This window comes from Poecile atricapillus, chromosome 1 (assembly GCF_030490865.1).
Source record: "Poecile atricapillus isolate bPoeAtr1 chromosome 1, bPoeAtr1.hap1, whole genome shotgun sequence".
NCBI lineage: Eukaryota > Metazoa > Chordata > Aves > Passeriformes > Paridae > Poecile > Poecile atricapillus.
The window spans coordinates 135,269,391-135,291,226 of NC_081249.1; the positions used below are offsets into that span (position 1 = coordinate 135,269,391).

At 49.5% G+C, this 21,836-nt stretch overlaps 1 protein-coding gene across 1 annotated transcript in view; it reads right to left on the reverse strand.

Moving 5' to 3' along the window:
- LOC131583664 (mucin-5AC-like) overlaps positions 1-21,836 on the reverse strand; it is a 48,899-nt gene that overhangs the window by 12,660 nt on the left and 14,403 nt on the right. Inside the window, exons 17-31 of the mRNA XM_058848072.1 lie at positions 21,499-21,625; positions 20,697-20,952; positions 20,025-20,074; positions 19,329-19,429; positions 19,049-19,200; positions 18,384-18,522; positions 18,173-18,286; positions 17,707-17,886; positions 16,956-17,195; positions 16,190-16,346; positions 15,450-15,578; positions 14,986-15,127; positions 13,706-13,749; positions 13,406-13,612; positions 17-12,541 (exon numbers count right to left, since the gene is read on the reverse strand). Of these exons, the coding sequence (XP_058704055.1) occupies positions 17-12,541; positions 13,406-13,612; positions 13,706-13,749; positions 14,986-15,127; positions 15,450-15,578; positions 16,190-16,346; positions 16,956-17,195; positions 17,707-17,886; positions 18,173-18,286; positions 18,384-18,522; positions 19,049-19,200; positions 19,329-19,429; positions 20,025-20,074; positions 20,697-20,952; positions 21,499-21,625 (14,563 nt within the window). The remainder of the gene's footprint in view (positions 1-16; positions 12,542-13,405; positions 13,613-13,705; positions 13,750-14,985; positions 15,128-15,449; positions 15,579-16,189; positions 16,347-16,955; positions 17,196-17,706; positions 17,887-18,172; positions 18,287-18,383; positions 18,523-19,048; positions 19,201-19,328; positions 19,430-20,024; positions 20,075-20,696; positions 20,953-21,498; positions 21,626-21,836) is intronic.

Consider the following 21,836-nt stretch of genomic DNA (forward strand, 5'->3'; position numbering starts at 1 on the left):
AAACACGTAAACTAACCAGGTGAAAAAATAGCATCACCAATCTTGCAGAAACATGGCGTAGTAGAAACCACAGGTGGAGATGAGGTAGAGAAAGGTTCACTTTCGGTAATAATTATAGGTCTCCTAGTGGTGGTTAAAGGGGTAGAGAATGAACAGTTGTAGTTGGGGGTGCAGCAGAGCACGCGGATCTTGTAGTTGAGGCACATCTTGAATTTGCCCGTCTGGTCCTCGTTCTTGCACACCAGTCCAAAGTGGACGTCGCACTGCACGACCTGTCCCACCTGCTGGATGGCAACGTCGGGGTAGTCCTCCGCCCGGCACTCGATCGCCTTTGGCTGCCGGCAGATTCGCTTGCCGGCGGCGCGGATGTGCTGGTAGGTTTCAAAGTCTCCCTGGTTGGGCCCCGAGGAGGGGAAGTCAACGTCAAACCACTCGCTCCAGGTGCACACTTCGGGTTGACAGGTGGTGGTGGAGGTGGTGGTAGACGTCAGTGGCGTGGGGCTGGTGGAAGTGCTGATTTCCGTGGAGGTGGGACTCGTGGTGGTGAAGGTGTAGGGCGTGGAGGTGGAGGTGGTGACCGGGGAGGAGGTTGGCAGCGTAGTGGTTGCGGTGCTGGTGGTGGGGCTGCTGGGGGTGGAGGGGATTTGGATGGAGCAGTTGTAGTTGGGGGTGCAGCAGAGCACGCGGATCTTGTAGTTGAGGCACATCTTGAATTTGCCCGTCTGGTCCTCGTTCTTGCACACCAGTCCAAAGTGGACGTCGCACTGCACGACCTGTCCCACCTGCTGGATGGCAACGTCGGGGTAGTCCTCCGCCCGGCACTCGATCGCCTTTGGCTGCCGGCAGATTCGCTTGCCGGCGGCGCGGATGTGCTGGTAGGTTTCAAAGTCTCCCTGGTTGGGCCCCGAGGAGGGGAAGTCAACGTCAAACCACTCGCTCCAGGTGCACACTTCGGGTTGACAGGTGGTGGTGGAGGTGGTGGTAGACGTCAGTGGCGTGGGGCTGGTGGAAGTGCTGATTTCTGTGGAGGTGGGACTCGTGGTGGTGAAGGTGTAGGGCGTGGAGGTGGAGGTGGTGACCGGGGAGGAGGTTGGCAGCGTAGTGGTTGCGGTGCTGGTGGTGGGGCTGCTGGGGGTGGAGGGGATTTGGATGGAGCAGTTGTAGTTGGGGGTGCAGCAGAGCACGCGGATCTTGTAGTTGAGGCACATCTTGAATTTGCCCGTCTGGTCCTCGTTCTTGCACACCAGTCCAAAGTGGACGTCGCACTGCACGACCTGTCCCACCTGCTGGATGGCAACGTCGGGGTAGTCCTCCGCCCGGCACTCGATCGCCTTTGGCTGCCGGCAGATTCGCTTGCCGGCGGCGCGGATGTGCTGGTAGGTTTCAAAGTCTCCCTGGTTGGGCCCCGAGGAGGGGAAGTCAACGTCAAACCACTCGCTCCAGGTGCACACTTCGGGTTGACAGGTGGTGGTGGAGGTGGTGGTAGACGTCAGTGGCGTGGGGCTGGTGGAAGTGCTGATTTCCGTGGAGGTGGGACTCGTGGTGGTGAAGGTGTAGGGCGTGGAGGTGGAGGTGGTGACCGGGGAGGAGGTTGGCAGCGTAGTGGTTGCGGTGCTGGTGGTGGGGCTGCTGGGGGTGGAGGGGATTTGGATGGAGCAGTTGTAGTTGGGGGTGCAGCAGAGCACGCGGATCTTGTAGTTGAGGCACATCTTGAATTTGCCCGTCTGGTCCTCGTTCTTGCACACCAGTCCAAAGTGGACGTCGCACTGCACGACCTGTCCCACCTGCTGGATGGCAACGTCGGGGTAGTCCTCCGCCCGGCACTCGATCGCCTTTGGCTGCCGGCAGATTCGCTTGCCGGCGGCGCGGATGTGCTGGTAGGTTTCAAAGTCTCCCTGGTTGGGCCCCGAGGAGGGGAAGTCAACGTCAAACCACTCGCTCCAGGTGCACACTTCGGGTTGACAGGTGGTGGTGGAGGTGGTGGTAGACGTCAGTGGCGTGGGGCTGGTGGAAGTGCTGATTTCCGTGGAGGTGGGACTCGTGGTGGTGAAGGTGTAGGGCGTGGAGGTGGAGGTGGTGACCGGGGAGGAGGTTGGCAGCGTAGTGGTTGCGGTGCTGGTGGTGGGGCTGCTGGGGGTGGAGGGGATTTGGATGGAGCAGTTGTAGTTGGGGGTGCAGCAGAGCACGCGGATCTTGTAGTTGAGGCACATCTTGAATTTGCCCGTCTGGTCCTCGTTCTTGCACACCAGTCCAAAGTGGACGTCGCACTGCACGACCTGTCCCACCTGCTGGATGGCAACGTCGGGGTAGTCCTCCGCCCGGCACTCGATCGCCTTTGGCTGCCGGCAGATTCGCTTGCCGGCGGCGCGGATGTGCTGGTAGGTTTCAAAGTCTCCCTGGTTGGGCCCCGAGGAGGGGAAGTCAACGTCAAACCACTCGCTCCAGGTGCACACTTCGGGTTGACAGGTGGTGGTGGAGGTGGTGGTAGACGTCAGTGGCGTGGGGCTGGTGGAAGTGCTGATTTCCGTGGAGGTGGGACTCGTGGTGGTGAAGGTGTAGGGCGTGGAGGTGGAGGTGGTGACCGGGGAGGAGGTTGGCAGCGTAGTGGTTGCGGTGCTGGTGGTGGGGCTGCTGGGGGTGGAGGGGATTTGGATGGAGCAGTTGTAGTTGGGGGTGCAGCAGAGCACGCGGATCTTGTAGTTGAGGCACATCTTGAATTTGCCCGTCTGGTCCTCGTTCTTGCACACCAGTCCAAAGTGGACGTCGCACTGCACGACCTGTCCCACCTGCTGGATGGCAACGTCGGGGTAGTCCTCCGCCCGGCACTCGATCGCCTTTGGCTGCCGGCAGATTCGCTTGCCGGCGGCGCGGATGTGCTGGTAGGTTTCAAAGTCTCCCTGGTTGGGCCCCGAGGAGGGGAAGTCAACGTCAAACCACTCGCTCCAGGTGCACACTTCGGGTTGACAGGTGGTGGTGGAGGTGGTGGTAGACGTCAGTGGCGTGGGGCTGGTGGAAGTGCTGATTTCCGTGGAGGTGGGACTCGTGGTGGTGAAGGTGTAGGGCGTGGAGGTGGAGGTGGTGACCGGGGAGGAGGTTGGCAGCGTAGTGGTTGCGGTGCTGGTGGTGGGGCTGCTGGGGGTGGAGGGGATTTGGATGGAGCAGTTGTAGTTGGGGGTGCAGCAGAGCACGCGGATCTTGTAGTTGAGGCACATCTTGAATTTGCCCGTCTGGTCCTCGTTCTTGCACACCAGTCCAAAGTGGACGTCGCACTGCACGACCTGTCCCACCTGCTGGATGGCAACGTCGGGGTAGTCCTCCGCCCGGCACTCGATCGCCTTTGGCTGCCGGCAGATTCGCTTGCCGGCGGCGCGGATGTGCTGGTAGGTTTCAAAGTCTCCCTGGTTGGGCCCCGAGGAGGGGAAGTCAACGTCAAACCACTCGCTCCAGGTGCACACTTCGGGTTGACAGGTGGTGGTGGAGGTGGTGGTAGACGTCAGTGGCGTGGGGCTGGTGGAAGTGCTGATTTCCGTGGAGGTGGGACTCGTGGTGGTGAAGGTGTAGGGCGTGGAGGTGGAGGTGGTGACCGGGGAGGAGGTTGGCAGCGTAGTGGTTGCGGTGCTGGTGGTGGGGCTGCTGGGGGTGGAGGGGATTTGGATGGAGCAGTTGTAGTTGGGGGTGCAGCAGAGCACGCGGATCTTGTAGTTGAGGCACATCTTGAATTTGCCCGTCTGGTCCTCGTTCTTGCACACCAGTCCAAAGTGGACGTCGCACTGCACGACCTGTCCCACCTGCTGGATGGCAACGTCGGGGTAGTCCTCCGCCCGGCACTCGATCGCCTTTGGCTGCCGGCAGATTCGCTTGCCGGCGGCGCGGATGTGCTGGTAGGTTTCAAAGTCTCCCTGGTTGGGCCCCGAGGAGGGGAAGTCAACGTCAAACCACTCGCTCCAGGTGCACACTTCGGGTTGACAGGTGGTGGTGGAGGTGGTGGTAGACGTCAGTGGCGTGGGGCTGGTGGAAGTGCTGATTTCCGTGGAGGTGGGACTCGTGGTGGTGAAGGTGTAGGGCGTGGAGGTGGAGGTGGTGACCGGGGAGGAGGTTGGCAGCGTAGTGGTTGCGGTGCTGGTGGTGGGGCTGCTGGGGGTGGAGGGGATTTGGATGGAGCAGTTGTAGTTGGGGGTGCAGCAGAGCACGCGGATCTTGTAGTTGAGGCACATCTTGAATTTGCCCGTCTGGTCCTCGTTCTTGCACACCAGTCCAAAGTGGACGTCGCACTGCACGACCTGTCCCACCTGCTGGATGGCAACGTCGGGGTAGTCCTCCGCCCGGCACTCGATCGCCTTTGGCTGCCGGCAGATTCGCTTGCCGGCGGCGCGGATGTGCTGGTAGGTTTCAAAGTCTCCCTGGTTGGGCCCCGAGGAGGGGAAGTCAACGTCAAACCACTCGCTCCAGGTGCACACTTCGGGTTGACAGGTGGTGGTGGAGGTGGTGGTAGACGTCAGTGGCATGGGGCTGGTGGAAGTGCTGATTTCCGTGGAGGTGGGACTCGTGGTGGTGAAGGTGTAGGGCGTGGAGGTGGAGGTGGTGACCGGGGAGGAGGTTGGCAGCGTAGTGGTTGCGGTGCTGGTGGTGGGGCTGCTGGGGGTGGAGGGGATTTGGATGGAGCAGTTGTAGTTGGGGGTGCAGCAGAGCACGCGGATCTTGTAGTTGAGGCACATCTTGAATTTGCCCGTCTGGTCCTCGTTCTTGCACACCAGTCCAAAGTGGACGTCGCACTGCACGACCTGTCCCACCTGCTGGATGGCAACGTCGGGGTAGTCCTCCGCCCGGCACTCGATCGCCTTTGGCTGCCGGCAGATTCGCTTGCCGGCGGCGCGGATGTGCTGGTAGGTTTCAAAGTCTCCCTGGTTGGGCCCCGAGGAGGGGAAGTCAACGTCAAACCACTCGCTCCAGGTGCACACTTCGGGTTGACAGGTGGTGGTGGAGGTGGTGGTAGACGTCAGTGGCGTGGGGCTGGTGGAAGTGCTGATTTCCGTGGAGGTGGGACTCGTGGTGGTGAAGGTGTAGGGCGTGGAGGTGGAGGTGGTGACCGGGGAGGAGGTTGGCAGCGTAGTGGTTGCGGTGCTGGTGGTGGGGCTGCTGGGGGTGGAGGGGATTTGGATGGAGCAGTTGTAGTTGGGGGTGCAGCAGAGCACGCGGATCTTGTAGTTGAGGCACATCTTGAATTTGCCCGTCTGGTCCTCGTTCTTGCACACCAGTCCAAAGTGGACGTCGCACTGCACGACCTGTCCCACCTGCTGGATGGCAACGTCGGGGTAGTCCTCCGCCCGGCACTCGATCGCCTTTGGCTGCCGGCAGATTCGCTTGCCGGCGGCGCGGATGTGCTGGTAGGTTTCAAAGTCTCCCTGGTTGGGCCCCGAGGAGGGGAAGTCAACGTCAAACCACTCGCTCCAGGTGCACACTTCGGGTTGACAGGTGGTGGTGGAGGTGGTGGTAGACGTCAGTGGCGTGGGGCTGGTGGAAGTGCTGATTTCCGTGGAGGTGGGACTCGTGGTGGTGAAGGTGTAGGGCGTGGAGGTGGAGGTGGTGACCGGGGAGGAGGTTGGCAGCGTAGTGGTTGCGGTGCTGGTGGTGGGGCTGCTGGGGGTGGAGGGGATTTGGATGGAGCAGTTGTAGTTGGGGGTGCAGCAGAGCACGCGGATCTTGTAGTTGAGGCACATCTTGAATTTGCCCGTCTGGTCCTCGTTCTTGCACACCAGTCCAAAGTGGACGTCGCACTGCACGACCTGTCCCACCTGCTGGATGGCAACGTCGGGGTAGTCCTCCGCCCGGCACTCGATCGCCTTTGGCTGCCGGCAGATTCGCTTGCCGGCGGCGCGGATGTGCTGGTAGGTTTCAAAGTCTCCCTGGTTGGGCCCCGAGGAGGGGAAGTCAACGTCAAACCACTCGCTCCAGGTGCACACTTCGGGTTGACAGGTGGTGGTGGAGGTGGTGGTAGACGTCAGTGGCGTGGGGCTGGTGGAAGTGCTGATTTCCGTGGAGGTGGGACTCGTGGTGGTGAAGGTGTAGGGCGTGGAGGTGGAGGTGGTGACCGGGGAGGAGGTTGGCAGCGTAGTGGTTGCGGTGCTGGTGGTGGGGCTGCTGGGGGTGGAGGGGATTTGGATGGAGCAGTTGTAGTTGGGGGTGCAGCAGAGCACGCGGATCTTGTAGTTGAGGCACATCTTGAATTTGCCCGTCTGGTCCTCGTTCTTGCACACCAGTCCAAAGTGGACGTCGCACTGCACGACCTGTCCCACCTGCTGGATGGCAACGTCGGGGTAGTCCTCCGCCCGGCACTCGATCGCCTTTGGCTGCCGGCAGATTCGCTTGCCGGCGGCGCGGATGTGCTGGTAGGTTTCAAAGTCTCCCTGGTTGGGCCCCGAGGAGGGGAAGTCAACGTCAAACCACTCGCTCCAGGTGCACACTTCGGGTTGACAGGTGGTGGTGGAGGTGGTGGTAGACGTCAGTGGCGTGGGGCTGGTGGAAGTGCTGATTTCCGTGGAGGTGGGACTCGTGGTGGTGAAGGTGTAGGGCGTGGAGGTGGAGGTGGTGACCGGGGAGGAGGTTGGCAGCGTAGTGGTTGCGGTGCTGGTGGTGGGGCTGCTGGGGGTGGAGGGGATTTGGATGGAGCAGTTGTAGTTGGGGGTGCAGCAGAGCACGCGGATCTTGTAGTTGAGGCACATCTTGAATTTGCCCGTCTGGTCCTCGTTCTTGCACACCAGTCCAAAGTGGACGTCGCACTGCACGACCTGTCCCACCTGCTGGATGGCAACGTCGGGGTAGTCCTCCGCCCGGCACTCGATCGCCTTTGGCTGCCGGCAGATTCGCTTGCCGGCGGCGCGGATGTGCTGGTAGGTTTCAAAGTCTCCCTGGTTGGGCCCCGAGGAGGGGAAGTCAACGTCAAACCACTCGCTCCAGGTGCACACTTCGGGTTGACAGGTGGTGGTGGAGGTGGTGGTAGACGTCAGTGGCGTGGGGCTGGTGGAAGTGCTGATTTCCGTGGAGGTGGGACTCGTGGTGGTGAAGGTGTAGGGCGTGGAGGTGGAGGTGGTGACCGGGGAGGAGGTTGGCAGCGTAGTGGTTGCGGTGCTGGTGGTGGGGCTGCTGGGGGTGGAGGGGATTTGGATGGAGCAGTTGTAGTTGGGGGTGCAGCAGAGCACGCGGATCTTGTAGTTGAGGCACATCTTGAATTTGCCCGTCTGGTCCTCGTTCTTGCACACCAGTCCAAAGTGGACGTCGCACTGCACGACCTGTCCCACCTGCTGGATGGCAACGTCGGGGTAGTCCTCCGCCCGGCACTCGATCGCCTTTGGCTGCCGGCAGATTCGCTTGCCGGCGGCGCGGATGTGCTGGTAGGTTTCAAAGTCTCCCTGGTTGGGCCCCGAGGAGGGGAAGTCAACGTCAAACCACTCGCTCCAGGTGCACACTTCGGGTTGACAGGTGGTGGTGGAGGTGGTGGTAGACGTCAGTGGCGTGGGGCTGGTGGAAGTGCTGATTTCCGTGGAGGTGGGACTCGTGGTGGTGAAGGTGTAGGGCGTGGAGGTGGAGGTGGTGACCGGGGAGGAGGTTGGCAGCGTAGTGGTTGCGGTGCTGGTGGTGGGGCTGCTGGGGGTGGAGGGGATTTGGATGGAGCAGTTGTAGTTGGGGGTGCAGCAGAGCACGCGGATCTTGTAGTTGAGGCACATCTTGAATTTGCCCGTCTGGTCCTCGTTCTTGCACACCAGTCCAAAGTGGACGTCGCACTGCACGACCTGTCCCACCTGCTGGATGGCAACGTCGGGGTAGTCCTCCGCCCGGCACTCGATCGCCTTTGGCTGCCGGCAGATTCGCTTGCCGGCGGCGCGGATGTGCTGGTAGGTTTCAAAGTCTCCCTGGTTGGGCCCCGAGGAGGGGAAGTCAACGTCAAACCACTCGCTCCAGGTGCACACTTCGGGTTGACAGGTGGTGGTGGAGGTGGTGGTAGACGTCAGTGGCGTGGGGCTGGTGGAAGTGCTGATTTCCGTGGAGGTGGGACTCGTGGTGGTGAAGGTGTAGGGCGTGGAGGTGGAGGTGGTGACCGGGGAGGAGGTTGGCAGCGTAGTGGTTGCGGTGCTGGTGGTGGGGCTGCTGGGGGTGGAGGGGATTTGGATGGAGCAGTTGTAGTTGGGGGTGCAGCAGAGCACGCGGATCTTGTAGTTGAGGCACATCTTGAATTTGCCCGTCTGGTCCTCGTTCTTGCACACCAGTCCAAAGTGGACGTCGCACTGCACGACCTGTCCCACCTGCTGGATGGCAACGTCGGGGTAGTCCTCCGCCCGGCACTCGATCGCCTTTGGCTGCCGGCAGATTCGCTTGCCGGCGGCGCGGATGTGCTGGTAGGTTTCAAAGTCTCCCTGGTTGGGCCCCGAGGAGGGGAAGTCAACGTCAAACCACTCGCTCCAGGTGCACACTTCGGGTTGACAGGTGGTGGTGGAGGTGGTGGTAGACGTCAGTGGCGTGGGGCTGGTGGAAGTGCTGATTTCCGTGGAGGTGGGACTCGTGGTGGTGAAGGTGTAGGGCGTGGAGGTGGAGGTGGTGACCGGGGAGGAGGTTGGCAGCGTAGTGGTTGCGGTGCTGGTGGTGGGGCTGCTGGGGGTGGAGGGGATTTGGATGGAGCAGTTGTAGTTGGGGGTGCAGCAGAGCACGCGGATCTTGTAGTTGAGGCACATCTTGAATTTGCCCGTCTGGTCCTCGTTCTTGCACACCAGTCCAAAGTGGACGTCGCACTGCACGACCTGTCCCACCTGCTGGATGGCAACGTCGGGGTAGTCCTCCGCCCGGCACTCGATCGCCTTTGGCTGCCGGCAGATTCGCTTGCCGGCGGCGCGGATGTGCTGGTAGGTTTCAAAGTCTCCCTGGTTGGGCCCCGAGGAGGGGAAGTCAACGTCAAACCACTCGCTCCAGGTGCACACTTCGGGTTGACAGGTGGTGGTGGAGGTGGTGGTAGACGTCAGTGGCGTGGGGCTGGTGGAAGTGCTGATTTCCGTGGAGGTGGGACTCGTGGTGGTGAAGGTGTAGGGCGTGGAGGTGGAGGTGGTGACCGGGGAGGAGGTTGGCAGCGTAGTGGTTGCGGTGCTGGTGGTGGGGCTGCTGGGGGTGGAGGGGATTTGGATGGAGCAGTTGTAGTTGGGGGTGCAGCAGAGCACGCGGATCTTGTAGTTGAGGCACATCTTGAATTTGCCCGTCTGGTCCTCGTTCTTGCACACCAGTCCAAAGTGGACGTCGCACTGCACGACCTGTCCCACCTGCTGGATGGCAACGTCGGGGTAGTCCTCCGCCCGGCACTCGATCGCCTTTGGCTGCCGGCAGATTCGCTTGCCGGCGGCGCGGATGTGCTGGTAGGTTTCAAAGTCTCCCTGGTTGGGCCCCGAGGAGGGGAAGTCAACGTCAAACCACTCGCTCCAGGTACACACTTCGGGTTGACAGGTGGTGGTGGAGGTGGTGGTAGACGTCAGTGGCGTGGGGCTGGTGGAAGTGCTGATTTCCGTGGAGGTGGGACTCGTGGTGGTGAAGGTGTAGGGCGTGGAGGTGGAGGTGGTGACCGGGGAGGAGGTTGGCAGCGTAGTGGTTGCGGTGCTGGTGGTGGGGCTGCTGGGGGTGGAGGGGATTTGGATGGAGCAGTTGTAGTTGGGGGTGCAGCAGAGCACGCGGATCTTGTAGTTGAGGCACATCTTGAATTTGCCCGTCTGGTCCTCGTTCTTGCACACCAGTCCAAAGTGGACGTCGCACTGCACGACCTGTCCCACCTGCTGGATGGCAACGTCGGGGTAGTCCTCCGCCCGGCACTCGATCGCCTTTGGCTGCCGGCAGATTCGCTTGCCGGCGGCGCGGATGTGCTGGTAGGTTTCAAAGTCTCCCTGGTTGGGCCCCGAGGAGGGGAAGTCAACGTCAAACCACTCGCTCCAGGTGCACACTTCGGGTTGACAGGTGGTGGTGGAGGTGGTGGTAGACGTCAGTGGCGTGGGGCTGGTGGAAGTGCTGATTTCCGTGGAGGTGGGACTCGTGGTGGTGAAGGTGTAGGGCGTGGAGGTGGAGGTGGTGACCGGGGAGGAGGTTGGCAGCGTAGTGGTTGCGGTGCTGGTGGTGGGGCTGCTGGGGGTGGAGGGGATTTGGATGGAGCAGTTGTAGTTGGGGGTGCAGCAGAGCACGCGGATCTTGTAGTTGAGGCACATCTTGAATTTGCCCGTCTGGTCCTCGTTCTTGCACACCAGTCCAAAGTGGACGTCGCACTGCACGACCTGTCCCACCTGCTGGATGGCAACGTCGGGGTAGTCCTCCGCCCGGCACTCGATCGCCTTTGGCTGCCGGCAGATTCGCTTGCCGGCGGCGCGGATGTGCTGGTAGGTTTCAAAGTCTCCCTGGTTGGGCCCCGAGGAGGGGAAGTCAACGTCAAACCACTCGCTCCAGGTACACACTTCGGGTTGACAGGTGGTGGTGGAGGTGGTGGTAGACGTCAGTGGCGTGGGGCTGGTGGAAGTGCTGATTTCCGTGGAGGTGGGACTCGTGGTGGTGAAGGTGTAGGGCGTGGAGGTGGAGGTGGTGACCGGGGAGGAGGTTGGCAGCGTAGTGGTTGCGGTGCTGGTGGTGGGGCTGCTGGGGGTGGAGGGGATTTGGATGGAGCAGTTGTAGTTGGGGGTGCAGCAGAGCACGCGGATCTTGTAGTTGAGGCACATCTTGAATTTGCCCGTCTGGTCCTCGTTCTTGCACACCAGTCCAAAGTGGACGTCGCACTGCACGACCTGTCCCACCTGCTGGATGGCAACGTCGGGGTAGTCCTCCGCCCGGCACTCGATCGCCTTTGGCTGCCGGCAGATTCGCTTGCCGGCGGCGCGGATGTGCTGGTAGGTTTCAAAGTCTCCCTGGTTGGGCCCCGAGGAGGGGAAGTCAACGTCAAACCACTCGCTCCAGGTACACACTTCGGGTTGACAGGTGGTGGTGGAGGTGGTGGTAGACGTCAGTGGCGTGGGGCTGGTGGAAGTGCTGATTTCCGTGGAGGTGGGACTCGTGGTGGTGAAGGTGTAGGGCGTGGAGGTGGAGGTGGTGACCGGGGAGGAGGTTGGCAGCGTAGTGGTTGCGGTGCTGGTGGTGGGGCTGCTGGGGGTGGAGGGGATTTGGATGGAGCAGTTGTAGTTGGGGGTGCAGCAGAGCACGCGGATCTTGTAGTTGAGGCACATCTTGAATTTGCCCGTCTGGTCCTCGTTCTTGCACACCAGTCCAAAGTGGACGTCGCACTGCACGACCTGTCCCACCTGCTGGATGGCAACGTCGGGGTAGTCCTCCGCCCGGCACTCGATCGCCTTTGGCTGCCGGCAGATTCGCTTGCCGGCGGCGCGGATGTGCTGGTAGGTTTCAAAGTCTCCCTGGTTGGGCCCCGAGGAGGGGAAGTCAACGTCAAACCACTCGCTCCAGGTGCACACTTCGGGTTGACAGGTGGTGGTGGAGGTGGTGGTAGGTTTTGGTGTTGTGCTGCTTATTACTCCTGTGTAAGTTTTTTGTGTAGTTGGTTTTGATGTTATTCTGGTATGTATGTAATCTGTTTTTGGTTGGACAGTGTATTCAGTTGTTGTCTTGTGTTTTGTTTGTAAACTTAGTGTTGTTGGTCCTTGTTTGGATGTTGTTCTTGACCAAAATGTAGTTGGTTCTGTTGTTGTAGTAACACTTTCAGGGGTTGTTTCACATGGTACTCTTATGTTTATGCAGCATTTAAATCTCAATTCATAATTATAGCATATGGGTGGCAGTTGATCCTTGTTGTAACATTTCAACCCTTCTTCTGTGTTACACGTTATGTGTTGTTCTAGTAGAGGGTATGGTGTATTAGGGAACCGTACTGCTCTACATTCCACATCCTTTCTATTTTCACAAACTTTGTATCCTTTGTTTTTAATGTTCTGAATGGTGTCAAAATCTCCATCATTGTAACCTGACCCTGGGTAACTGACATCATACCATCTTGACCAGTAACATTTTTCCTTGAAACAAAGAGGAATTGTTGAAGGGGATGTGGTGACAGGTGTCATCATTTTAGTTGTGGTTGTTGTTTCTTCAATAGTTGAAGGTATGAATGTTGTACGTTCCGTAGTAACTGAATATGTTGTTTCAGTAGATGTTTCTGTCGGAGCTGAAGCTGTGACCTGGGTTGATGTACTCAGAGGTGTTGTGGAAGAACACGGTACAAAAACACAGCAGAGGATTCTGATTTCGTAGTTGTTGCACATTGTTGAAATTTGATCCTTGTTGTAACATATCAGCCCTTTCGTTGTACTGCATTCTACTTTTTGGCCAAGGTCTTTCAGTGGTATATCAGGGAATTTTTCTGCTCTGCATTCCACAGCCCTTGGAGCTTTACAGACTTCGTATCCTTTCGCTTGTAAATCATGAAAAGTTTCAAAATCTCCCCCATCATAGCCAGGGGTTTGTAGACTCCCATCATACCATTCTGACCACGTACAGACTTCATGAACGCATACTGATGTAGTCGGTGACACTGTAAAGGATAAAAGGAAGAGACAATGAAATTAAGAATTAATTCCTAGGGATACCATCTTTTTTCTTATTTTAATTGGGCTGACAATTTTCCTAATGTAATTTTTCTTGCATTATGCTCCTCTAGTTTATTAGCATTAGTTTATTTTATGTATAATTTGTTGTAGAACAGAAAACAAACAAACAAACAAACAAACAAATCAGCCACTCTGCAATTTAATGTAGTGATAGTCTTGGAACTATCACTTCCAAGGAGAATACAAATTATGTGTTACAAGGTGCTGAAGTAAGGCTCAGCTCTAATTTATACACATTGGAAAAAGCAACTCTCACATGTTTTGTGTTTGGTTCAGTATTGCTTGCTTTGGTTTTATCTTGCTTCATTATATACTAGTCTCTCTGGAATGCATTGAAATCAGTGGCAAGAGTTTAGTGTATGCATTGAGATCCACAGCTACATTTTTCTTCCAAATCAGCTGACTCCTCACTTTATTATCTTTGCTCCTCCATTTCAAGCATCCCTACACTTTCTATTTTAGCTGTGATCTTAAGAAATCATTTATGGATTGGAGAGCTTTTGCAGGTCAACTCTCATTTACTAAATTGATGGAAAAATAGCTACTGAATTCCAGCAATGCTGATATTTTCTGCAATTTCAAAACTTATATGTTTTATACGCAATACTGACTTCAACATACACCCAGAGTAACTAGAGATTCCCAACCTGAACAATGCCGTACAGGAATCCTAAAAACCCAAATTTCATTATCTCAATGCCAATGTCTGAGCAATCCACTTAATATTGTAAAATCTATTTCTCTCACTGAAGAAGAGAATATGCCCTAATGGGCTACAAAGGATGTACCTGTGGAAGTAGTGGTAGGTGGTGTAGAACTGAAGTGAAATGTCGTTGCTGTTGTGGGTGATGTTGAGGTTAGACAGTAATGGATAAATCTTTGAAGTGTTCCATTGGGACCACAGGTTGCAACAATACACCATCCTGTGCCATCTGTAGTGTTGTAGACCACATCATTGTAGTTGTACTTCTGCCCCTCATAAATGCAGACACATTCTGTAGATTAAAACAGGATGTTATTCCATGCTATCTGAAACACAGAGTACCCTAATGTGTCTTATCCATATAGAAATGACTTCATCAACATACCATGTTCATCATATCTGCATTTTTTGCCATGAATTGTGCATTCACTGAAACAGAGAAAAACAGGTTATGAATGTGGGCATACTGGTTCATGACATCATTTTTTTGTTTTAGTTTCTCTTCTATCAAGCCTTTGCTATTCATTGTGTGTTTAAATGTAAAATTACTGTCTTCTCTGAGTTAGTCAGTTCTGCTGTACATTCAGACTAGGCATCTTCACAAGTTCTCTGGCAAGAAAGGTAGCTCTTCTTTGAGCCAGCATATAAAACATGCAGCATCCCTACCAGTGCTTTCAGGAACAGATGAGAGATGGATGATTTGAAATATTCTTATCCCCCCAACAGGTCTATTTATTTTTTGGAAGAGAAAAGCTCGGTAAATGTATAATTTATATTTACAAGGATATATACAAAGGATCACTACCATGGACATTGATGTAATCTACACAGTCAATTTCCATTAGGCTTCCAAAATATGCAAGAAGAACCCTGGTTTTAAGGGAAATTTATCAATTAAAAGCTGAATCTTGATGTATTTACTTACAGGGACTAAGGACATTTACACACTGAATAAACTGAAATTTAGATATGTATTTAATGGGTTAGGTTTAGTGCTGTTAGTGGCCTAGATGATATAGGTAAAGGCATCTGTGAAGTGTAAAACCTGCCAAGGAAGTTGGTTTAGCTCCAATGGGCTTTGGCTTAAGATTTTTTTTATTATTCAGATTGCACTGCTTACCATATTTAAGTGCAGCTACATTAAAGGTATCTTAAGACAACTGCTTCACAATTGGTTTTGCTAATTCTGTACTTAAGCCTTACAGAAGGCTTGGGAGCACTATATCACAGGGTAATGCTATGAGAATAAGTGATGGCTGTTGCAATTCTGCAAGTACCAGTGCAATAACAGAAACAAGCTCAAAACAATGTAGATGAGTTGGCTGCTATCTTCTAATGAATTTCACTTGAGTTTAGGGATATCTTTTTAAAAATTCTCAGACTATTCTCTTACTGAAATAATTTTAGCTTGTTTTCACTTCATTTAATAATAATAACAACTTAAAAGGACTTTAATAAATATACAAAATAAGTAGTAAACTAATCTCTCAATGATAAAATATTTCACTATGTTATCATTTAATTTCCTGGGAAGGGAAGGAAATCAGACATTGTTCATCAGCCCCTGACTGGCCTAGTTCCTGTTGGCAAATAATTCATCACACATTAAATTCATTATGTTCCACAATTTTATACTCTATTTTTAAAAGTATTTTCTAATCCTACCATGATTCACAATTCTGCTTTGAAGGCATCTCCATTCCTGGTTTGTAATTTTTTCCATCTTCATAACAACCACAATTAGAAACACAGGTCATGGTTTCCTCATCAAAATAGGGCTTATTTTTGGGACATTGTGGATAGCAGCCTGCAATAAAAAGAGAATCAAGTTGATACTAGGCCTTTCATAAGTAGCTCTACACTCATATCTGCTTTTCCTAGAATGTCCCACGTAGTAAGTGGAATTTCAGACCCTCTTACTGCTATTTCTTTGATTGCACATTATGCTTTGGAGTGTTCATCTTCACTCCAAACAAGTACGTAATCCATTAGGAAATACAATATTAATTAGAAAATATCTTCTTATAATTTCTAGTGCAAGCATGTCATACACTGAATAATACAATTTTTGTTCACTATACTGCATTTTAACCTTTCAAGTAGAATGAGATATGCATAGTTATGTTTACCTTCCAAACCCCTCATCTCATGAAGGCATTTCCCACTTGGATTATTGCAGGTCTTCATGCAAGGTGCTCCACATGGCTTGTAGTGCCACTCACATTCCCCTTGTGGATTATAGTAATCACAGAACAGAGCTAGAAGAAGAAATGTCAGAAAAATATATTTGATGTTTTAGCTCTATACTCTTTCAGGGCTTTTTTGGTAAAAATCCAGTGGGACCAGCATAATCACATAGATGGCAAACAATATATTGTCTTACTGCTAACACAATACAATTGTTATAGTTCTAAAACCTTTTAACAGCAATAAATATATATATCATAAAACAGAGTTACATATTAAACATGAAAAATCAGTTGACTGAAACACTGATGTTAGCTAGTATGCAACTAATGTTTATTTACATAGAGCCTGATGTAGACAGGTAGCAGTGCAATAAAATATCATATTTCACCAGTACTCTATCATGATTGTCAAGTTAATTAGACACTAATCACACCACTTGTAAAATTATTACCTGTGGTTTCATTTTACTAAGATAGATTGTCTTCTAGTGATTTACCCAACTGCTTTGTTGGGGGTTTTTAGGATTGTTTTTTTGGTTTTGTTTGCTATTTAAGCATACAGCTGTGCCTTTTAGAAATACAATTTTATCCTTCCTTTCTTGTTCTACTTTGTTTCCTTTTTTCCCCTTCTGTTTTCTTTTCCTCTGAACCCCTTAAAAAAGTAGTGGGTTAAAACTCACGACAAATGGATGGGGTTCTCCATGATATGCAGATGTCCAGCTCATTGCATGCTTGAGCGTAGGCAGCTACTGCTGTGCAGAAACATTCACAGTCTCCTCCAGTGTCGCAGGCACAAGCATCATCCACACAGGCTTGGTAATATTCATTTGGTTCAACCTGATGGAAAAAACATTCAAGTTTTCACGCCCTTGTCCTCTTTGCACTGTCCTAAAATAACTAGATAAGATATCTGAAACTCATAGCTCTGTATGTGAGAAAGCTAGGAAAAGAAGAAGCCATGAGAATGCTCTGAAAAATCAAGAGGAAAATGTAGAGCAAAGCTTTTACTAGTAAGCTGGAATATTAAGAACTGTTTGATGTTGAAAACAGTTGCAAAATATTGGTAATTACTACAAGCTAGCACAGAGTCATACATATCAGGTGGCTGATATTTATTTTATAAATTTTTTATATTTTTCTATATTAGTAGAAAATTATGCCATTAGAAAATAAATGTATCTTGAGATCTATCATTGTTCCTTCTATTAAAAACAAACAAGCTAACTAACCAACCAAAACAAACAATTTCTTTAGTGTACTTGCTCAAGACAAAAGCTGAGAAAATATAAGCGAAAATATTCCTATGCAGTCTTTGTGTGGGAACTTGGTCTAACTTCACTTTGTCAATCATGACACAATGTATTTTAGAGTATTTTTTAATCTATTTCACATAAAAATGGATGTAAACATTTTGTCAAGAATTTAAGACTAAATTTTTTGTCATACCTGTGAGTGACAGTTTGCAAACACTTCACTGGTAATGATGCTGCATTGCTTCTGTGCCCAGGCTTTCCTGTATGGGTTTGCAGAGCATGGATCCTGTGTACGATTGGCATTTGGGCAACTAGAAGACACTTTCCAGCTATTGGCAAACTCCAGCACATTTCCTACCACCGACTGACTGCGAGTAGTGAAGTCATTATTTCCATTGCCATCATAGTTTCCGCAAAGTCCGCACACATGGCCCTGCATCAGGATAAACAAACAAGATTACAAGGATCCCATAAGGTACAATTTCTTACTATCTGTGAGTAACAGACCTCAGGATGACTCTTATGTAACCATCTTAAATAAGATTATTAATGCCTATTTAGTAACGGTGTTGGTCATTTTCATAAAACCCTTTTTACGAAGAGATGTCTCTAACTTGTTGTTCAGAAGAAGGACTAGACTGATGGGTTTTGTTTTAAGTACTGAGCTATGTAGTTTTAGATGATCCTAAATATGTCTCTTCAGTGAGGGCTTTTCATGAAGAAAACTACTGATAAAGTTGCTGTTATGCCATTGCTGAATAGTATAATTTAAGGATACTGCATAGGACACAATTTAAGTTAACACAACAAGGATAACAATATGTGATTTCTGCTCTTTTGGCTACAGTCTTCTGGTTTACAGCCTAAATTTCCACCCTCTTTCTTTGAGAGATAATAGGAATGTGTTGCAGAATTTTATAGATGTTTTCACTTTTAAAGTGTACCTGAAAGCTGGGACTAAGTTTGATGAATATACTGGTTTTCTTGTCCCACATGAGTATCAGACCAACAGTAGTGTCAACCACCATGTAGATGCCCATGGAACGGATTTGGAATGGCATTTTTCCTCCAGGTGTCCTCTGGATGACATCAGAGTGTCCATCACTGAGTACCAGCTCATAGTTCTAAGACAGGAGAAGAAAAACTTAGAGGCCAATTTAAAAAGTCACCTATTTTGTTGTTTTGTATATTGACAGTAACTTCTTGAAATAATAATATTATCATCAAAAGGATCCTATTCAACAACCTCATGTTAAGAAATTTCTCTGTAGAGTTCCCTCCTTTGTTTTTTAGAGCAGAGAGCAAAAAAGTCTAGTCACATTTGCATTATCTTGGAGGCCACTTCTCCTATGCAGTCTGTCTGGGACCACATGTTTCATCCTTCTGGCACAACTTAAAGAAAATACTTACACCCAAGAAAACTTTAATAGACTTAGAGCAGGTAGTTCCTGTAGTGCCACATGGTATGTTCTCAGTGATGACTCTGAAGGTTCCCTGATTCATAGCTTGTTGACCACAGTAGTTCTAAAATAGGAGAATGATATTCACTGTTAACTATGTTACATGTTCATAACTAAAATTCAAGGTATTTAGAGAAAAAATCCAGGCAGGGCTCTGTTACCTGGACCAGAACATATTCACAGTCTCCTTCAAAGTCAAAGCGTTTGCCATCAAAGGTGGTATAATGCCCATCTCCATAAACAGAACATGTTTCCAGGCAGGGTTCCTCAGAGCATTGCCATTTTCTGTTTCTACATGTGCTACACAAGACAAAAATCACTCCAAATGTAAAAACCAGACAAACACACAGTATAAATATAGGTACATTTCTGTATTTAAAAATGTGTTAAGATTCTACTGAAAAAATAAGGTTTGCTTATTCTCAAAAATGCAGCATAGCACAAGAACTATTGGAATTTATCCAAAGATATTACTTAATAATGTAATGAATCATATGTGTTAGAAAACACAAGTTCTTTCATATTTCCAGATTCTGTTGGATCTATTAATTGGAAGGCTTTATTTGGAAGAAAGAAAAAGACTTTTTGATGTGAATGAATATGACAACATCAAAACCATAGTGTTTTTCTGACCACTTGCAATTTCTGTGTGGTGCCATTGAGAAAAATTAGACAGAGCTTGCTTTTTAGGTACTAAGTGGATCATTTTATGCAGGATTCCTTCCTAGAAGTCTTAATACTGCTAGAGTGAAATGATGTTATTTGCTTAGAGCTTAAAATGTTCTATTTTTTATTCCCAAACTATTATTTTTCAATATGCTCTTACCAGTTGTTACAGCCAACTCTGATTGATTCTCCTGGACTGTAGGAATTCCCGTTGTGAATACATGGACAGTCTTCTGGAGCTATACAGCCACCTTTGCCATCCAACACTTGATCATGAGGACATACACAGCCAGAGACACAGTGAGTTTTGTACTGTAAGGACCATAAAGAAAACGTGTCTTGAAACATTTCCCTGATGGAAGAGTCCAGTTGTAGCTGGTAATTGTAAAAGAGATCTTGAGTAATATGCTTTCAACTAGGTATAAAAACTCTGTACTTACACATTCCATGTCTAGAGTCTGACAGCTCTTCTGGCATCCTGCTCCTACCACATTTGCAGTGACATTGCCACAGTCAACATAAACCATGGGAGGCACACAGACTGAAAGAGAGGAAAGCCATGAGAAATGTGAGACCAACCATGCATTTGTATCTTTGTGTTTCCAAGAAAAAAATTGGAAATACTCCCTTGTGAATTATGTGTACCTTAATGTGATGTCTTTAGTGAGAAAGAAACCAAAATATGAGATGTTTTGATCTCGTATTCACCTGGTTTTTGTGATTTTGCTTGCACTATTCAATGAAATTAATTTTTAGTTAGCTTCATAAAACAATTCCTTTCATAAAGACAGAAAAATCTAGGATAATAAATATCCTGGTTTACTTGTTTGGTTTTTTAGTTTGGTTGTTTTACATTTGAATTAAAATGTGAATAGTTTTCCCGTCACATTGAGTGAGGTGACTAAGTATCCTTTTACCCTGGGTAACCAGGGGGTTCTAACTCGTTTCAGCCACCTGAAAGGTAAGATAGTGTTTCTTTATATTGAGAATGTCCTCTACATTACAGAAATTCTCAATTCATTTTCTTGGTTGATTTCAGATTTGTACAGTTTGCATCATTATGACAAGAAAGGAAAGAAATTAAAAGAGTGAAGATAGAAAGGGAGAATTAAAGAAAATCTTAAGTGATATGTTACCTGGTTCAGGCTTCTCTCCAATACAGCTCAGCTTTCCATAGGCGCAAGTGCTATAAAAAGAAGGGAATGGGTATTTTTTAACATTTTCTTGTTAAGTTTCAGCCCATTTCCCAATGAACTTGAAATAATGAAAAGTTACTGCGTGATAGAACAAATAAAATGTGTCCTTTATCAAATAGTTTGCACATTTCAAAAATATTAATGTTCTGTATTAGAGTATAACAAAATAAAAGTAGATTCTATATAAATAAATGCTTGCTCTGTCTATATGCCTGGTTTAAAACTGTCCTTCAGAATAGCTCAGATTTCCATCATAATGGGAATAATCTGTAACAAGATCATCAGGCGTCTTTCACTATGGAACAAGCCTTTTACAGTCATGGATAAGAAAAACGTGTGGAGGCAAGGAAGAAAGGGAGACAAGGAAGAAAGGGACAGGGTAGGAGTTTGGCTGTTAGCAAAGGCTGACACACCACAGGACTGTTTGTTGAATTCCTATAGTTGTTTATGTACAATCTTCCAAACACGGGTAGCCCTAGGAATTTTTTAAGCTATGATTTTTTTAAAGTGAAAACTTCAGGCATAGAAATTAATTTCATTTGATGTCATAACATTTATATGGTTTCATTATTGCCTACATATATATATTTACTTTTAACACAAATCTCTTACCAGATAACACCATTATCATGAACAACTTCTCCAGAAGACAGAGGCATTCCTTTGTAGTAACAGGGACAGCTAGAAGCGGGCACACATTTGCCACTATCATCCATGTAGGTTCCATTTATGCAGGTACAGCCATCAACTGGGACAAACTTGATGCTGCATGTGACATCAGGCTCACTCAGAGACCGGCACGTGGGTTGACAGGAATTGACATTGTAGGTGTACGCCAAGGACTTTGGACACAAGGTGGTGTATTTTGCTTGGGAGTAAGAAGGCGAGTTACATTTGTTGTTCATTCAAGAATCAATATAGGTATAAAGTAGTTGCGATAAAGTATATATGATTAATATTGCATTGTATGTACATATGCTTTATTGATATCTCCAGCAGCATCACTTTTTGTAGTACTAGAGCAAAGTTTTCCCTTAAGAATGTGTCAAATGTTTTGCCCAAGTTAAAAAAAGAACAAAGTTCAATTATATTAAGACAGTGTGTTTCCTCCTCTATGATCTTTTATACTTTTTGTCAAAGTAAGTTGAAAAACACCCTACTTATTTTATTCCTATTGCAAGGGTATCACTCCTCAGGTTTTTTTCTGATGGTTCTGAGTAAATAATCTAACAAAGCCTCTTTTTCATGTTTCTCCCTGTTTGTCTTTTATGGCATTCCTTTCTTCCTCAGCTTCTTGAAAGTCAATGCTATACTTAAACCTAGTTTAACACAATTTACTATGGAATCCCTGAGAGCTTCTGTGTGGGGCCTTCTGGATGATCATTTTCATGAGGCAAAGGGATGTAAAACTTACTGCAGGCTTTGCTCCTCCATCCAGTGAGAAGAACTCCTTTTGCAGCACAGGCTCTGACGTAGCTGGAAAGGGCAGCACACATGCAGTCCTCACTCTTCTCACAGTTACACGTGTCAAACATACAGGTCTAGGAACAGAGGATGACGTGAGATCGTCACCATGTCATGTCAAAGCCATGGCACTCTGCAGTATTTTAAGAGTGTTATGTTCATAAGAGATTAAAGTGAGTGTAATCCACATGTATAAGTAAACATATGCCTAATTTTCATTTACCTCTTTCAAAAGAGGTTATTTACGTGAAAAAAAGAAATCAGAGGTCCACTGTTTTAATTTTTTTC